This window comes from Mus musculus, chromosome 4, assembly GCF_000001635.26.
Source record: "Mus musculus strain C57BL/6J chromosome 4, GRCm38.p6 C57BL/6J".
Classification (NCBI taxonomy): Eukaryota; Metazoa; Chordata; class Mammalia; order Rodentia; family Muridae; genus Mus; species Mus musculus.
Window position 1 is genome coordinate 43,179,106 of NC_000070.6, and position 18,848 is coordinate 43,197,953.

At 40.8% G+C, this 18,848-nt stretch overlaps 1 protein-coding gene across 11 annotated transcripts in view; it reads left to right on the top strand.

Annotated features, from left to right (window-relative positions):
• The window catches only part of Unc13b (unc-13 homolog B), a 218,681-nt gene that overhangs the window by 132,913 nt on the left and 66,920 nt on the right, over positions 1-18,848 (top strand). For all 11 annotated transcript variants that reach the window (XM_030253406.1, XM_006537791.4, XM_017320116.2 and 8 more), the window contains 2 exons: positions 1,223-1,537; positions 3,664-3,754. In XM_030253406.1, coding sequence (XP_030109266.1) covers positions 1,223-1,537; positions 3,664-3,754 — 406 coding nt within the window. The remainder of the gene's footprint in view (positions 1-1,222; positions 1,538-3,663; positions 3,755-18,848) is intronic.

An 18,848-nucleotide genomic window follows, 5' to 3' on the forward strand; every position in this document is an offset into this window, starting at 1 on the left:
GTGAAGAGAGAGAGACCACATTAGAGCTACTCAGACATTGACTTGATACATGTTCTGCTAATATGTACTGAAGAATCAGAAATCAGCCTGAAAATAGCACGTAATTTAGAGTTATCTCTTCAGATAACAACAATGCTCTCTCTTAATCTGTCCAAAGGTAAATATAAGACCTTAAGTTAAAGACTAGACTTTGGCCAAAACAAAACAAAACCAACTCTCTTTGCATAAAAGCTTTCCAGAAGGATACCTGCTATTAAGAAAAGGAAATGAGGATTAATAGCTCACCACCAACTCCTTCCAGGTTCATAAAACTGAATCCTTTAGAAGATGAGCTTCAGGATTCCAGGGGTACCTTGATACTATTATCACTCTGCCTTCCCTGCCACTATCACAGTTCCTCTCTGCTACAACTGCTAGCTCTCACAGCTGGGAACATTTCTTTCTGTGCATGGGAATTCAGGTGACTGAGGGAGGGCTGAACTGGCCTCACATCATATACAGAAATAACTTTTCATCCCAATCCAGAGGAGTTGGACTTAATTCACTTTATGCATAACTGAGCCTTGATCTGAGAGAAACTCAGCTACAATGGGTAGATATATCTTGGGGATATTTCCCATGCCTCTAAGGGTATCACTATTGCATTTGTGTTCCTGAAACCTGTGGAATTCCTCTGCAGAATTTCTTAATCCTGGTCTTCATCTAGTGACTTCCATACTTTACCCTGTAGACTGAAGGAACATGTCTTTCTGCTTTGCTAAGGCACAGGCACACACATTTGTAACTATAGAGGAAGCAATACGGACTTCTCTTTACTAAAGAGTAGAAGGGTGAGGCTCATTTTCTTCACTATGTGGAATTTGGAAAACTTTAATCACAGCCACTGGAAAAGTTTCTGTAGAAGAAACTGAGTAAAGAAGTTTGTAAATATGCAAAAGGCCAGTTTCTTCATTGTTCTGACAGGAAGGAATTAGGTAAAATAGTTTCTGAAGTCAGGCCCGAGGTTCAGTGGTGACAGAGGCTTAGCATGTTGTCCTTTTTCCTTTTGTGGTTGACTAGACCAAGTTTTCTAGATTGAAATGTTTGTCCTCGCTTCCTAGGATCCTCCTGTGTATGATTATTCTTGTCCCATGCAATTATTAGTTCCCAGGTATGTCTATATTTGTGTTCCTGTCCTTGGTTTGTGTTTATTTACTAATTTGTTTTCTTTTCACTCTCGCAGCCCTACCAGCAGTAGTAGGTATGGCTCCTCCTGTAATGTGAGTCAAGGAAGCTCTCTGCTGAGTGAGCTGGACCAGTATCATGAGCAAGATGATGATGGTCGGGAGAGGGACTCCATTCATTCTAGTCATAGCTATGGCAGCCTCTCCAAAGATGGCCAGGCTGGTTTGGGAGAACAAGAGAAAGCCTTGGAAGTGACATGTGAATCAGAAAAAGAGAAAACAGGTGAATCCAAGGAGATGAGAGATGATGCTACAATCCACCCTCCTTCAGATCTGGTGCTGCATAAGGACCATGTCCTAGGACCCCAGGAGAGGTAGGTGATAGCTAGCTCACATGCAACCTGTTATATCTCTTATTGAATACAAACACTTTTCACTTATTTTTCTTGCAGCTGGGGGGCAGGTACAGCAACAGTGGTCAAGTTGGTACATCCTTTGATTTTTGTTTAATTTCCAAGATGTTTGAGGGACTTGTGTTACTGAGGTACAGGCACACCAGGAGTTCTTGAACATGCAGTCTTGACCACACAGATCTCTGAGTCTGAAACTGGGCCTGAGCCCCACAGGGTTTTTTTCAGTGGTTTCCTTTGCTTAGGGATCCTTTAATTTCTTTTGTGAACATTTATGTTTGGTTTTATTTTAACCTGTCTGAGGGAAATTAGAACAGAATTAGCCAGACTTAATACAGCTGCTATACTGTACATGGCTTGACAGTGTGTTTGGCATTTTTTTATCCATAAGAAGAACATTTTATAATGTATCTTTCGGCCAAGTGTGGTGTACACCTGTAATTCATTACTCTGGAAGCTGAAGCAGAAGGGTCAGGAGCTTAAGACCAACCTGAGCTACACAGTGAGATCCTCTCTAAATATAGCATCAAAAAGAACTAAAAGTGGTCGTGTAATAAAGTTTAGTATAGAATTTGAGTGTTCTTCTATACCATTGAGCTAACCTGTGTAAAACAGCTGAGAGGTTGGGCATAGCAGTCCACTCAGCTATTGTTGACATTTTTAGGACAAATAATCATTATGGAAGACTACTGTTCATTTTAGGGCACTTGTTAGACTCTCTGGCCTACAGTAGATGGCACTAGCCATGACCAGGGGGACAACCAAAGCTCTCTAGACATTGTCAGATATTCCTAAGCACAAACCCTGCCCTGTGCCCAGTTGAAAACCACTAGGGTGGAAAATAAGAGCACGGCTTAGCTTTCTGACATCTACATCTCATCACAGACCTCAGACCAGGACAGTGAGTGCAGTGACTGGACGAATCATACAGCTTCCTGAAGACTATTGAAAAGTCACGTTCTCTTCTTTTCATGGTCTTCTGTTGTAGCTCAGGCTGGCTCCAGATTTGTAACTTAACCCCCTGATTGCTAAGATTATAGGCATGTGCTACAATACCCACCTCCTAATGCCTAGCTCCATTCTTGTTTTTTAGTCATCTGTTGTAGTTCAGTTAATAGTTGAGAGGCCCAGGAGACTAAGGTCCAGACCAGGCTCTTACTGGGTTGTGGTCCACCAGCAGCTGCTTCTTTATGGACCTTGAACCTGACATCAATGTTGTCAGGGCTGAGCTTTTGGCACAGAGGTGAAGTACTTCACATGAGTACTTGTTTATCTCCATTAGGCCAAAAGGTAGCCAAATTCTTAGCCAGAGTACCTTGGCTAAAAGTGCCTACAAATGTTTTGGAACAATTAGATGCCAACAGAGCCTGGCATAATTTTTGCATGTGCAGGCAGTAGACATTTGTCTGCTACCTTGACTATAAGCTATAAGGAGGAAGGAAAGTATTATCTGGTACTAAGCACTATTCCAGCTGAAAATCTAGCCGATGGCCTACTGTAACATAGAGTTCCTGCCTCTGAGGTACTTGGTTATATTTACTGTTCATTTCACACAGGCTGTCCCTGAGGCAGCTCAACGTACACAGTGATGACATGAAAGGGCTATCCTCCCCTAGTCAACCTTAGATGGAGTCTCAGCATTGGAAGGTCTTCCAAAACAGTGGAACAGGAAAGGGTTTACAGAACAAACTTTTTTCTTAATGAAGCTATGCAAATCCCAGGGGAGGCTGGTGGTCTCTAGCAGGGAGGGGGTGCATGCTCACTTCACTCGATCTGTGACTTCTGCACTTGATGCTGACCCAGGCCCTGGCTGCTGCTGCTGCTTTTATCACCTCAGTGTCTGAGCTATCTCATGTGGGTACATGAGAAAAGGAGAAGGAAGGGGGAGTGGAAAGATGTAAGGAGTTGTTATTTTAGACAGGAATTGTTTTCAAAATAATTGTTCAGAGCTCCACTGTTTTGTGGCCTGAATCACTAGCCAAGTGTAGGCATGAGCACAGACTGTTTTATTTTAGACATGGCAGTCCTGCCTGAGCATTGTCACTTTGTTGTCTCTGCTGTTTACAAGAAATGCTCTTCTCTGTTTCAAGTCTTCCTGAGGAGACCGCATCATCGCCATTTACCCAGGCCAGAGCACACTGGTTCCGAGCGGTTACCAAGGTCCGACTCCAACTGCAGGAGGTAGGAAATTTGTTCCAATAATGGTTGGGACAGTTTTTTTCTTTGAAAAGTTTGGGAGACATATGGTGCTGAAGAAGCTGTCAGTAATTAGTCATCTTCTTGCAGCGTGCTTCTGGGAATGCATGGCAATTAAGCGAGGGCCTGAAGAGATGGGAGGTGGCCTTAGCTGCTTGATGAAAATCAAATAGGCCTAGTAGGTGGGAGCTTGAAGGTAGGGTTAAATGCTTATTTTCTCTACTACCATTTCTTTGGTGCAGTGTTAAGGTAGGGAACAAGGCCTCTTAGGTAATTCGTTGTATTCTTTATTGGCTAGTTTATAGGGCTGGAAATAAGGTACAGACGTTTTTATGGGAAAATTTGGCTCCTGCTTTAAGGCCCCAAACATGGACACATTAAGACTGTCCATGAGGGTACCAGAGAGATGGCTCAGTGGGCTCAGGTACTTTCTGTGCAAGCGTGAAGATCTGGGTTTGGTTCTTAGCACCCATGTAAAAAGCTGGGCATGGCTGCATGCCCCTGGAGCCCCAGTATTGTCAAAGGAAGTAGAGACAGGAGGATGATGGGGGCTTGCTGGTCACCATTCCATTTTCAGACTTTGTGAAAAACCCTGTCATAGAATTAGGCAGAGTGATAGAGGAGCAAGGTGCCTGACTTCCTTTGGCCTCCATGGACCTGCACACGCATGACACACACACAGAAATACACATGGGGTGGTGAGGGTAAGAGAGATGGAGAGGGGGACAGAGAAGGAGAGAGAAAGAGGGAAAAATGTAAGAATAGATGATGTAGTTCCACAAGCAACTTGGGAGGAATAGGTTTGTTTCCCTTACGGTTTATAGTATTTAATAAAGACAGGGCAGGAACCTACGGCAGGACCCCAGGCAGAAGCTATGGGGGAATGCTGCTGACTGGCCTGCTCCCCATGCCTTGGTGAGCTACCTTCCTCATACAGCCCAGAACCACCGGCCTATGGGTAGCTTTGCTCCTAGTGAGCTGGGCCTTCCAATGGCTATCATTAACCAAGAAAATACCCTGTGGACATTGTGATAGAGGCATTTCCCTAGTTGGGGTGTCTCCTTCCAGATAAATTTGTTTTCATCAAATTAACATAAAACTCATAAGAACAAAAATAATTTATTTTCCCTTTTAGTGTTAAAAGTTTCCCTTAGCAAAATGTGTCCTTATCTGCATCTGAAGACAGGCAGTCTTTAGGCAGGAGGGTTGTTTTTAAATGATGGCGGTAGCAGTCACTAGTGTAAAACTTGGCAGATATTAAAAACTCAGGCATGCTCACATGTGTACATGCACCCTTTAAAGACTAGCCTGAAACCCAAGGAAAGTTTTTGTACAGTCCTATAACTCTGTACCCTTCATCAGCTGCTGCCTCTCTCCCCCCTTCACACCTGTCTTGTTGTCTCCCTCTATTGTGGCCACTCTCTTTAAGAATCAGTTGGGTTGTAGACAAGAGAGTCTGCCACTCCTAATGTCTGTGTCCTCCCCTAAAAATAAGGCCACTCCTCTAAGTAATCTTAATCACACTATCAAGAAAACACCAGTAATAGTTCTCGTATTCGGATGCCATGCAGATTTGCCAGCTGCTCCCTACAAGGTCTCTTTCTCTTCTGATCCAGAATCTAATGGCTGCCTTAATTGGAGTCTCTTATGTCTCCTTCAGTCGGAGCAGTTCTCAGTCTTTGTTATCCTCACAGTTTCAAATGATGAAAGCTTTCCTTTTGTAGCATGGACCCACTCTGTGTCCTTATGTTAGGTTCAGGCCACACTCACTTGATAGGAATTACAAAAGAAGTACCTGTCTCGGGAAGTACGAACCTGTCCTGCCATAGTTGACAGTGGCCTTCATATTTGGTTCAGTTGTATCAGCCAGGTTGCTCCGCTGTCAGCCCTTTCTTTTGTAGTGAGAGCCTCTGAGACTTGATACGTGTTCCTCTTCAGATCTGTACCTACAAGTGGTGATGTGTGTCTGGAGCTACCACTTGTGGTGGTAAGTTGCAGATGCTAACTTTGTTCCCGCCGTCCTTTCCACAGTGCAGTGTGTGTTCCAGTATAAGAAAAGTATCCTTTTCACCTATTAATGTAATCCACTAAGACTCATAGGCCCGTTGGTGCACCAGTTTTAGTATACTATTATTATCATTTATCTTGATAAATTATTCTGATTAATCTTCACACACACACACAGCTTTGTGGATTGTTTTTAAGTCAGTGTCTCACTATTGTAGCCTTTGCTAGCTTGGAGTTCCCTATGTACTCAAACTTTCAACCTTTCTGTTTAAGCCCTGGGAGAATACTGGGATTATGTAATGTGCTATTACAGCCAGTTTGCAAAATATAAATTTAAATTTTTAAACAATTGGGTTCCTGGAATCAAGTTCTTTCTCCAGGGGCCAGACTAGTTACACCCTCTTCCTCTATCACCCTTCTGTGTGTTGCGATTGTGAGTATATTTAACAATGTCTGTCTTAAAAAATGTTTTTTTAATCATTAATATTAATATTCTTAGATGTCAGCTGATAATTTGTTATGCTTTTCACATTTTCATTTACATGTTGTAATATGTTCATATAATTGTATGTATCTATAATCTAAAATGAATAACGTCCAGGAAGTCACACACTGGGAGTCTATCAATCTGGACTGTCTGACAAGAGGAAAGCAAACATTTAAACTGGCACCTAGAGAGTCAGTGTCACAGCGCTTTTTATTTAAGTGTTTTTAAAGTGAAAGTCTTGGAATTCTACTATAAAGTACAATCATCTCCCTGTAAAAGGGAAACTCAGAGTGACAATAAGAAGAATGTGTTGGTCAGAGTACAATTGGTTATGACTTTAAAGAGATGATTGATCAAAATATACCCCTCCCAATAAAACCAATTAAAAATCATCCAAAAAGTGAAACTTGCAGTTGTCTGGAGAAAGGGTATGGTTTATCCTAAATTAAGGGCAATCACCATTTAATTGAACAGGAAAACCATAGTGTAGTGTCCTTAACACAGAGAGACGGCTGGCCAAAAGGAGAAGATGAACCAGAGCTTAAAGGTGTCAGTTTATGCTCAGGATGAGCTCTGTTGACAGAGCAGTTGAGATTGTAAGACAGAATGCATGCAGAACCAAGAGTTTTCCCCCTAAATTGCCAAAGTTCAGCCTGTGTTGCCCCTTTACCCTCTGCTGAAGACACTTAATTTTTGCTAGTTTGTTATTTATCATGGGTGGCTCTTTATGTAGCATAAAATCAAATATAGATATACATTGTACTTTTTCTTTCATATAAAAGGTGGTATAGTGTTTGCCACTCTAAAGGCAATGTGAACCTTGTGTGTGTGGTGCAATGAAGTGCACTGAGTCTGAGGCGAAGCCAACTTCATTCAGAGCTTCAGGCAGTTTGTACTCTGAGGGTTAAAAAGAATGAGTAAAGCTCTCATGAGTTCAAGCTGAATACAATCACAAGGACAAGCTGCACATGGTAAAACCATGCTTTTCTATAGAGGAATGTGAATAACAACAGCCGAAAGGAAACATACTCCTCTCCCGCCCTACCCGGGAGGGTCACAATAGCACACTTCAAGAACAGTTCTGTGTTTTTAAAGAAACTGAGGTCACAATACTCTTGTTTTCTTGGACTTTTCTGGCAAGCACTCAAATTTCCCCTTGCATGATTCCATTCTTAGACTGTGTTCCAACAGAATAGTATACACACAAGACCAACCTTTGCGTCTCTACTGGGAGATCCTCGTACTTATTAGCTCTAAGATTTGTTACAGATACATAATATTCCCCCGTGTGACAGCACTGCACATGTTAGTGCTCTTGCTGTTTCCTTTGAGTAAGAAGCCATGCTAGAAATGAGAAACCTTTTATGCTGGCCATTTCATATGCATGTGTGCACTTCTGTAATTTCAATATACATTACCATATTGTTACTCTTCAGTAACTTATATGAATGACAGAGGTCTGCTTTAAGATGTCTTCTGTAATCTGGGTTGATGGAAACAGCCAGCAGTGAGAACATTGCCAGTCACATGGTAAAGAGAAAGCAAAGATGAGGATTAAATGAGCCTGTAGCAAATGGCCGTGCAGATCTGCCTTCACTCACACATGCCACTCACACTTATATTTGCTGCCCCAGAAGCCCTCAGCCATCCTCCCTGACTGAGGGAGCAGCATGAGGATGTGTGTAAGTGGCTTTGATGACCACACAAAAGGGTCTGTGCCTTCCATAGGGCATGCTGGCTGCTAAGTCCCTGCTAGGAATGCTAGGAGGTGCTTTTCTTTCCTAACCCACCAATAAATATGGTGATTTGTCAATGTTTTGGCATTTTGATATTCTTTTAGATGGAAGTCTCTTAGTTGTTTAAATTTATGTTTCTTGCTAGTAAAATTGAACACTTTTCTTAAATAGGAAAACTAATTAGAAATTATTTTGTGTGACTAATTTCTATTGAGTATTTTTTCTTATTAACTGAGCTTTTTTTATGTTTTAGGGAAATTAACTCTTTGTTACTTGAATTGCCAATCTTTTCTCAGTATATCATTGTGAGGATATACAAGTATTTTAAGGAACTTTGTTTTTCTAATCCAGATAATAGACAGAACAATAGTGTCTTTCTCTTAGCATTGTGAATTATCCAGGAAGGCCATGACTTTAGAAAGGATTATCAGGAAAGAACATACTTCAGTGGCTCGCATTGTCTCCATGATAGAATAAATTCCTTCTGGTCCAGCTCTACACAGTTCGAAGTGTGAGTCATGGACCAACACAGCCTGAAAACTGTTTGTTTCTAGTCTTTGATGAAATAAGTACCAAAATTGAAAGCAAGCCTTCAGAGGCAGTTTGAATTGCCATGACATCATGCACACCCAGGCTCTGTCTCACTGAACAGGGTGTAAACCAAATCTACCAGGCCATCACACTGGGGATAAAAAACCAGTTCCTTAACAAAAAGAAGTTTGGGAAGCATTAGTTGATACTTGTAAAACATGAAATATTTTATTTTCTCAAAATTCTCAGAGACTTTGCACTTGGTGTTTCTTGTACCTGGAATTTTCTCTGAATTCCTCTAGCTAGCTTTCAACCGTGAGTTTTAAGATGCAGCCAGGTGTGAGGTGTTGGGAGAAAGTCTCCAGACTGTGTGTGAGAGCCTGTTTAGAGTTGGCACTCACCATGACATTATGGGGTTATTATTTGCTGTTATGCCTTCCTTAAAAAAAGAGAGAAAAGAACCTTTGGGTCAGGTCCTGGACCATCAGGGCTATTTATGTGTGATGCTGCCTTCTATAGAATGTCTAGCAAATCACTTGTGGTTATTTCACAAGCTAGAAATGCCTTTTTTTCCACAGATGCCTTCATGTATAAATTACATTTATATTGTGATAAGATACTATAACCAAAGGCAATTTAAGGAAGAGTTTATTTTGCCTATGTTTTGGTGCCAAAGGGCTAGATAGCAGTCGAGGAAGGCATGATGATGGGAGCAGGAAGCTGACAGTCATGTCTCGGGCACACAGGAAACAGAGAGCACGCTGGCATAGGGGAGAGGCTAAAAACTCACAAAGCCCTTCGCCAGTGGTGCACTTCTTCCAGCAAAGCTCCCCTCCTAAAAGTCCTATAATGTCCCTCAAACAGCACGACCAGTCAGTCGGGGGCCTAGTGTTTAAATATGAGCCTGTGGATGGGGGCAATCTCATTCAAACCATCACAGTGTGCGTCTATTTCATCCTATTTTCCAAGTTCAGCCCCTAAAGTTAGTAACAACAAAATATTAACCATTCAAATCTACCAAGCTTTCTTTTATGATACATATTTAAATGTATTTAAGTTTACTGATTTATTACAGTATTATATATAAGATTATGATATGAGTAGGTTTTTTTTTCTCAGTTTTTGTAAGCTTTATTCCGGGTTAGTAATTATGACTGTTCCTTATCTACTTTGTCATGAATAAGGTTTTAGTAATATTGTCATAGAAATCTGTTTTTGTTATTGTTTTTTGTTTTGTTTTGTCTCTTGAGACAAGGCTTCTCTGTGTAGCCTTGGCTGTCCTGGAGCTCATTCTATAGACCAGGCTGGCCTCCGAACTCAGAGATCTGCCTGCCTCTGCTTCCCGAGTGCTGGGATTAAAGGCGTGCACTAATGTCACCTACCCAGATTTTTTTTTTGGGGGGGGGGAGGAGAGGATAAAGATTTATTTTCATTTCTGTTTATTTTTAAACTTATCTTTATTTTCTTCAAATAAAATGGATGAACTAGGAATATTTCTTTGTTGAAGAATTTGTGCTTTGAGTGCCTGAATATGCTAGACTGACTTTGAATATTAACATTTTTTGCCAGTTTGACCAAAGAATGGTATCTGACTTTTAAAATTTACATTTCTCAGTTTTTGTGATCTGAGTATTCCTCATATGTTTGAGTAGTTAATACTGAGCTGTTATGGCATTAAACAAATTTGGGGGTACTACCATAGAAAGCCAGCTGTACTTCCTCCATTCCTATAAAATTGTCAGAGACTTAAGGACTTGATTATTAAGGGTCATGCTTGTGTCCTTTGATTACCTGGACATCTGAACTTAATAAGTGTGATGACATTGCTGATGCTGACAGAGCGGCACTGTTGGCCGTGTGGGTGGATGGTAAGGATCTGTACCTTATTTGGTTTCGTTGCAGAAGAATCTGGAGGAGGAGGTGAGACTTTTCGCTCTAGAAACAGAGACTGCGGTGGCAGCAAGTGGGTGGGTGTTCCAGGTGGAAGGGACAGTACAGGAGAAGACATGCAGACAGGCCATGCTGAGGAAGGCAAGCCTTGGGAATCAGGGACAGGAGTGAACAGATAGATCAGAAGGCCCACACTTAACTGGAGCTGTCAGAGGAGATGGAAGACTGCAGCAGGCTAGCCTAAGTTACCAGGCCAGGCACTAAAACAAAAGAACAAATTGGTTGTCTCCTGCAAGGTTCTCTTTCCACTTGTCACTTCCTTCCAAACTTCAAATGTCGAAGCTTCCTTCTTATCTCATAATTGAAGTTCTAGAAAGGTTGTCCCATGAGGAGACAATGATGAGCCTCAAAGATAAGCAGGCCCTTGGGACCCTACCTCTTAGGCTTAGGAGCAGTAGGAAAACACATTGTGTAATCTGATACTTCAGGATTCACTGATTATGGCTGCCCATCTTAACTTCCATTATCTCAATCTTGGCCCTTTGATGAAGATTACTAGTTTCTTTTCTGTTTCAGATCACTGAAAGATAACAGTCCAATACTGGTATCACTTAAAAATCATTAACCAGGGCTGGAGAGATGGCTCAGTGGTGAGAGCACTGACTGCTCTTTCAAAGGACCTGAATTGATTCCTAACATCCGCGTGGCAGCTCATAGTTGTAATTTTAGTCCAAGGGGATCTGATGTCCTCTGTGGTCTTCTGGGGCACCACATATACATAATGTGTGTGTGTGTATAGACTAGGTTGGCCTTGAACTCGTAGAGATCTACCTACCTCTGCCTCACAAGTGCTGCGATTAAAGGCATGTGCCATCATGCATGTGCTCCATCTTATTTAAAACAATTATATTGTGTGTGCATGTGTGTGTTCATGGATGTGTGCATGACAGTATGTGGCATGCATGAAGAGATGAGAGAACATGTGGAGTCCTTTCATCACATGGGTTTTGGAGAATAAGCTCAGATCTGATGGCATGGTACCTTTACCTACTGATCTATCATGCAGGGCCCCCTCACTTTATATTTTGCATCACTATTGCTTACTGAATCTAGAGTTCATTGCTTTTGTTAGACTGTATGCCTCCTGAGCCCTAAAGATCCAATTATCTCTTCCCCACAACACTAAAGTTACTGCTGTGCACATCCATGTGTGGCTTTGAAGTGTGTGCCAGGGGTCAGAACTCCTTTCTTCATGCTTATGCAACAAGTACTTTTGCCCACTGAGTCTCCAACCCAATGTTTTGTAAGGCAGCACCTTATCCAGGGCCACCCAACTAGTAACTAACCATATACCTGCGATTTCAGTTCATATCTGCTTCAACATGGAAGCCTGCCTGGTTTTAAAGTACCATTTTCCAAAGTATGTCCCATACTATAGTGGTCTAGAGTTGTTAATAGGTGTCAGGTGACAAAGGTTCTGTGGTCAAAGAAAACTTGGGAAATGCTGAGTTCATTAGAATGAGACACCAACAGATTGCTCTTGGCTGAGCAGTGTTGAACCCAAATTTTGCAGAGTTTGGGTTCACTTAGTCCTATGATCCTTTAAAAGGAGACTCTCACAATGTACAGCAATTTTGTTCACATACTTGTTTTTTTCAGAAGCGTTGAATTTGACTTGTTTTTCAAGGTGATTTCATTAAAATTTCGTCTGCCAAGGTCATCAGTGAGCCCCTGGCTACATTCTCTGGGAAACCCCTTTCCTTCCTTAATCGTATTGGACCCCTGGCTGCTGCATTTGACACTATCAGTGTACTTTGCTCTCTGACTTCTAAGAACCATCTCCAGCTCTTGGCTCTCTCTCACTTCAGTCCACCTTCTTTGGTCCCTCTTCTCACATCATAAATGCTAGTCTTTCTGGGAGTTTCCCCTCCAGCTTTCTTTTTAATTTATATATAAAAGTATACATTCTTCCTGTGAAGCCTCATTGATAAGACAACAACCATACATATCTTCTTACTTCTCTATCTTGATAGCCCAGTTCTCTCTCCTGAACATGTCATATTTCCACCTATTTCTTAGACAGTTACTTGCCATATAGGCACTCTAGAGCCAGTACCTCCTAACAGAAGATGCCACCTCTTTCTCAACAACATGTCTCTTGTTGTTTTTGATTCCCATGCTACCCAAATCAGTTCTGAACCCATAAGATGAGGCTGGGTTTTTGAGAAGTGAGAGAAAGCAAAGCTATTCTTCCTATGAACAGAAGAATTAGAAGCAGGAATTTCACTTATTTCCAAAGCAACAGAAGTGCAGCTGCAGTGTACATTGGGCTGTATAAGCTCTGTGCAGCAGCAACATCAGAGCCAGTGGTTTTTATCCAAGGTGTGAAAGTTTTCCCCAGTAGGGACTATATAAATGCGTTTGATGCAGTTAATGAAAGAGTATGGAGTAGGAAGGGTAGTTTTCCTGAAATCTGGGCGGTTGTATTGTGAAGAATAAAGTTGTTTTTCCTACCTAAAGAAGTCACTAAAAAGAGACTCTAATTTTATTTTCCCACAATCACTTTGATTAAACAATTTAAACACATACATACAGAGACAAAGGCATAGATACACACACACACACACACACACATACACACACACACCCCGCAAAGAGTTGAGGTAATAGAAGTTAGGATCGGCAGCCATGAATGGAGAACATCCTGGAGTATTATATAAAATGTGTTTTCCCAGCCAGGCATGGTGGTTCTCATTTTTAGTCTCAGTACTCAGGAGGCAGAGGCTAGCCTGGTCTACAAAGTGAGTTCCAGAAAAGCCAGGGCTACACAGAGAAACCCTGTCAAAGGAAAAAAAAAGTGTTTTCCTAGTGCTACTTATGTGATAGGTTCCTCCAATCCAAGCAGATATGAGGCCTTCTTTTGTCTTCTGTGGGAACTGTACACATGTGGTGCACAGACATTCAGTTAGGACAAAACCCATACATGTAAAAATTTAAAAAATGCTTTACAGAGTAGAAATAGGGCCTAGGGTGTAGCTCAGCAATAGAGCACTTGCCTAGTATATGTAGGGTACTGAGTTCAATTCCCAGCACCACATATGGATGCTGAATAAAGATATACTGATAAAAAAAGAAGGAAAATAAGAAAGATATCACACAGGCTGATATTTAAAAGTAATTCCCGTTAAACAAAGAATAGAAGTAATCTGTGGCGTCTTGTATCTGTATTGTGATTAGTCTGGGGGGAGAGAATTGGCAATAATTAGATGTGAGTACAAGAAACCTTTGGGATTTTGTGGATACTATTTCTTAATCTGAATTTTATTATGCTGAGGCAAACATGTACTTTTAGCTTATATATTTTTATATGTATGTTACAGTTTAGTAAAAAGTCTTTTAACAAGCTAAGTGAAAAATAGCATTGAGATACAAAATAAGAGAGTATGTCTACCTTCATATTCTGATGTCTAGCACCCAGAAAACTAACAGATAGCAGTAGATCAATGAGTAAAATTTTTCCTCAATATCTTTTATTTATTTATTTATTTATTTTGCGTCAGGAGTTATGTTTCAGTGTCAACTTTATAGCCTGGCACTTATGACCACCATGACTTGGTTCATCATACTTTTTTAGCCATGAGGATGGAATAGCTTAGGCCCTGGTATCTGCCAGATCCATAGTTGACTTTATTACTTCTTGCCCGTTCTTTTGACTTTGACTTGGGCAAGTCGCTCAGCCTTTTAGACACTGTTTTCGTCCCCATGAATGAGTATTATTCCCACCAACTGCATGTGGAATAGATCCTAGAATAATTTTAGAATAGAACCTAGAATATTTATAGAACTTTTTTGGAGGGGTTGAAACGGGTTTCTTTGTGTAGCCCTGGGTGTCCTAGACCTCATTGTATAGGCCAGGCTGGTTTCAAACGTAAACCAGAGTCCAGAACCTAGAGTGTTATTCACACCAAACACCAAACACTTGTTAGTTTCATTTTTTTTTTAACATCATACCTTTTTTTCTTCTATTAATCCCATTTTCTGCCCTTAATGCCCATTTTTCCTATTTCCCATATTCAAATAATGCCCATTCTTAAAAGCCACTCTCACATAGCACCTCCTTCATGAAACCTTCCCTGATTTCCACCTCACCTAGGCAATTCTAAGAAATATTTCCCCCTTAAATTTATTTACATTTTAACTGCCTCTTATGTTACATTTTATTCTCCGAGTATAATGTTTGGAGTTGCTAGAGGCGCCCCTTCACTGAAGATCCAAAGAGTATCTGCATTCTAAGCAGGCTGTGCTGAGGAGCAGAGTCCATTCAGTTCAATAAACTGGTGCATGAAAAGGCAGGCGGAAAAACTGTGTTGAGCCTTTGACATTCATTTTTGAACTTCTTTTGCACTGAGAAAAGTTCAGATGTCTAGACAGGCATGTGGACTGAGGGTGTCAAGTTGTAGACTGTTTGACCCAGCCTTTGAATTGGTCTTCTGCTAAAAAGGCTGTTACAAAAATACCCATTTTGTGACATTCACAAAGTGATGTTCTATGGGATACATAGAGTGAATGCAGAGGTCACCATGGAGAGCAGAGCCTCACATGTTATAAGCTTTCAGTAAACATCTGTTACTGACATGGTCCTTCCTGTAACAAGAGAAGCGAAAATGATGTATTTAACAAAAGTCTCTATTAACATACCATTTCCTTTACCATAGTCCTCATTGTATACATTAAATTTCTAGACCTGTTCATCTTATATCTTACGTTTTGTGATTTTATCTTACTTTTGTAACTTTTTATTACATTTTAAATGTTTATTTAGTATGTGTGGGCACTCATGTGCATGTGTGCAGGTCAAAACAATTTACATAAGTTATGTCCTGTCGTGTAGGTCCTGAAGATCAAATTCATGCTACTACGCTTGGCAGCAAGTGTCTTTACCCACTGGGTGATCTCACCAGTCATATCTGCTATTTTATATTCTTTACCTATATCTCTTCATTTTCTCTACCCCATTGCCATTTTCTTAAATCTCTATTTTTGTATGTTGCTGTATATTTCTTTTAGCTGTTTCTTCTGTTTTCCTTTATGTTCAGGTTTGAAATTCTTCTTGGAGATAATAATATAATTGAATTATTAACCACCCCCCCCCCCCAACTCACCCTCCAGACTCTTTCCTATATCCCAGTCTTGCTTTCTTTCAAATAATGGTCTCTTTTCTCATTAATTATTGGTGTGTGTGTGTGTGTGTGTGTGTGTGTGTGTGTGTTTCTAAATACATAAACTTAACCTACTTAGTCTATATACTGTTACTTATGTGTATATGTTTCAGGCCTGACCATTTGGTGTTAGGTAACCAATTAGTGTGCTCTTCCCTGAGGAAGAGTGTTTCCTCCTGCTCTCAGCAGTCCTTACTTTCTTTCTTTTCTTTTTTTTTTTTTTTTTTGGTTTCTTTTTTTTTTTTTTTTTTTTTTTGGTTTTTCGAGACAGGGTTTCTCTGTGTAGCCCTGGCTATCCTGAAACTCACTTTGTAGACCAGGCTGGCCTCGAACTCAGAAATCCACCTGCCTCTGCCTCCTGAGTGCTGGGATTAAAGGTATGTGCCACCATGCCCAGCTCAGTCCTTTCATGTAGTTTTTGTGTAGGGTTGAAGCCTGGCTTCCCCCCAGTCTCCTTAAAGGTAGCATGTTTATTGTTGTTGCCCCATGTCCAGCCCCTGTTTAGATTGTTGGTTGTGTTGGTGTCAGGTGTAGCTCTGCCATCATAGGAGACACAGTCTCACAGCAAACTCCCTGTTCCTCTCGCTTTTTACCATCTTTCCACCCCTTCTGCTATGATTCCCAATCTTTAGGTGTGGGGGTTGTACTATAGATGTTGGGACTGGGTTCTATAATTCTGCATTTTGATTGGTTGTGGTTTTCTGTAATGGTCTCTGTCTGTTTCCAAAGAGATGTGTATTTAAGTCTTAAAATTCTTTTATCGCATTATGTATGTGTTTGTGTGCATGCATATTATACACACACACACATACAAACACACACACACACACACACATATATAATATATATATATATATATATATGCACACACGCACACACACACTATAATTTTCTTTGTTTATCCTTTAGTAGATACAAGTCCCCTAGCTTATCTCGGTAAGAAGTCAGTCAGGACCATAAGTAAATTTTTGCAAAAGTAATACTTGCAGTAGAAAATAATTATCCTTGGGCTATAAAGTAGAGAATAAGCCTGTTGAGTTAGATGGTTAGAAAAGTCTGCAAAGGAATTCCTAAATAATACTAAGTTAGTAGTTATTTTTAAGTATCAGAAAATAAAAATAAAATATGATGAGCTAGAAAGATGAAATCAAGGTTTAATTAATATGCATCCCATTTGTATATTTGTCATCAAGGAGATCATAGCACCTTACATGTGGCACTGTCTTAGGGTTTTGCCGCTGTGAACAGACACCATGGCCAAGGCTACTCTTCTAAGGACAACATTTAATGGGAACTGGTTTACAGGTTTAGAGATTGAGTCCATTATCATCAAGGTGGGAACATGGCAGCATGCAGGCTGGCATGGTGCAGGTGAAGCTGAGAGCTCTACATCTTCATCTGAAGGCTGCTAGGAGAAGACTGACTTCCAGGTAGCTAGGATGAGGGTCTTAAAGCTCACACCCACAATGACACACCTATTCCAACAAAGCCACACCTCCTAATAGTGCCACTCCCTGGGCAAAGCATATACAAACCATCATAGGCACTAATCATCACTTTTTAAAAACGGATACATCTTTAAGTCCAGCTATTATGTACACAATTAGGTGACTGTTACTACTAGTTCTGTTGCTACTGCTGCTGCTAGTACTTTTGGTAGTAATGGGCATTAAACCTAGGACCTCTTATGTGAAGCAAATACTGTCACTGAGCTGTATCCCCAGCCTTTTCTGACTCTTTTGCTTTTTCCTCTTCTCCTTCTCCTCCTGCCCACTCTCCTCCTCCTCAGCCCACCCCTTCTTTTTCTCCTTCTCATTCTGTTTTTCTTCCTTTTCAAACAGGTTCTCATTTTATAGCCCTGTTTGAGAATTCAGAGTAGACCAGGCCAACCTCAAACTTGCAGCAAATTTTCTGCCTCAGTCTCCCAAGTGCTGGGATCATAGCTGTGAGCCACCACATACAGCTAGCACATAGAGAGGTGGATCTATGGTTAAGATCACTTGTCGCTGTTGCAGAGGACCCAGGTTTGGTTCCCAGCACCCACATGGTGGCTTGCAACCATCCCTTACTTCTACATCTTCATCTGAAGGCTGCTAGGAGAAGACTGACTCAACTTTAGTTCCAGGGACTCCTCAAACACCCTCTTCTGGGCTGTATGGGGTCTAGGAAAACATGGTGTACACACACACACACACACACACACACACTCACACACACTCACACACACACTCAGGTGAAATACTCATAATTTTTTTTTAACCTAAAAAAAAATCACTTATTAAAGTCAAAGGGAAAAGACATGTTGTTGCTTAGGTTCTTTAGAGTTCATATCTGTATCCAGTCTTTGGCTACTTTGTGGATTCTTCTTTCTTTCACCCTCTTCTACCCTTTCAATCCCCTAAAACTACTCAAGAGAGAAGAAAGGGGGCAGCATTATTGCTAGACTACTTCCTGCTGACTAATGGCATTGAGCTCCTTGGGGCAAGTTTGATATTTGCTGGCAGGATACCTAATTTCTTCTTTGCTCACAACTACTTAACAAACCACGACCAACAGTAACAATAGCAACTAATCAACAACAAGCAACCAGCCTAGTCTCTCAGGGCCCTAGCATTCTATATACCCTACTTTTTTATTGGATGCCTTATCTATTTACATTTCAAAAGGCTATATAAAATGTCCCCAGAATTCCCAATGCTACGCAGTTGCAGAAATGATTTTCCACTAGCAAAAGCATGCCCCTGCTAGAGCACAAGGCAAATCTTAGTCAGCTCCTGTGGACAGTCTGAAGCAGCCCTGTATCTCACCTTTGAGAATAAAACAAACCATATTATTACAATATTTCTGTTTTTCAAAGAAACCAAAATTCTCAGAACACACTTCAAGTATGATAAGGAAATGTATTTATTCAGTATCCACCTAGGGACATTTGGACATAAATAGGTAAAGATGACAAGATGGGAAGGGCATTCCAGATGAGAACCAAGATCCTGAAGCAATTTGACAGGAGATAAAAACTGCATTGATTTCTCCCAAAGGCACTCTTCCTTGCTGGCATCTGTGCTGTTTCCTTTCAACTTGTTTCTTAGTTTTGACAATTCCATCTTTGTTTCCTTCACATTATTTGCTGTCTTCTGCTTGTCTCTTAAAACTCAATGATTCCCAACTCTGTCAGAGACAACTAATGCACATTCGATCTGTACTCACCT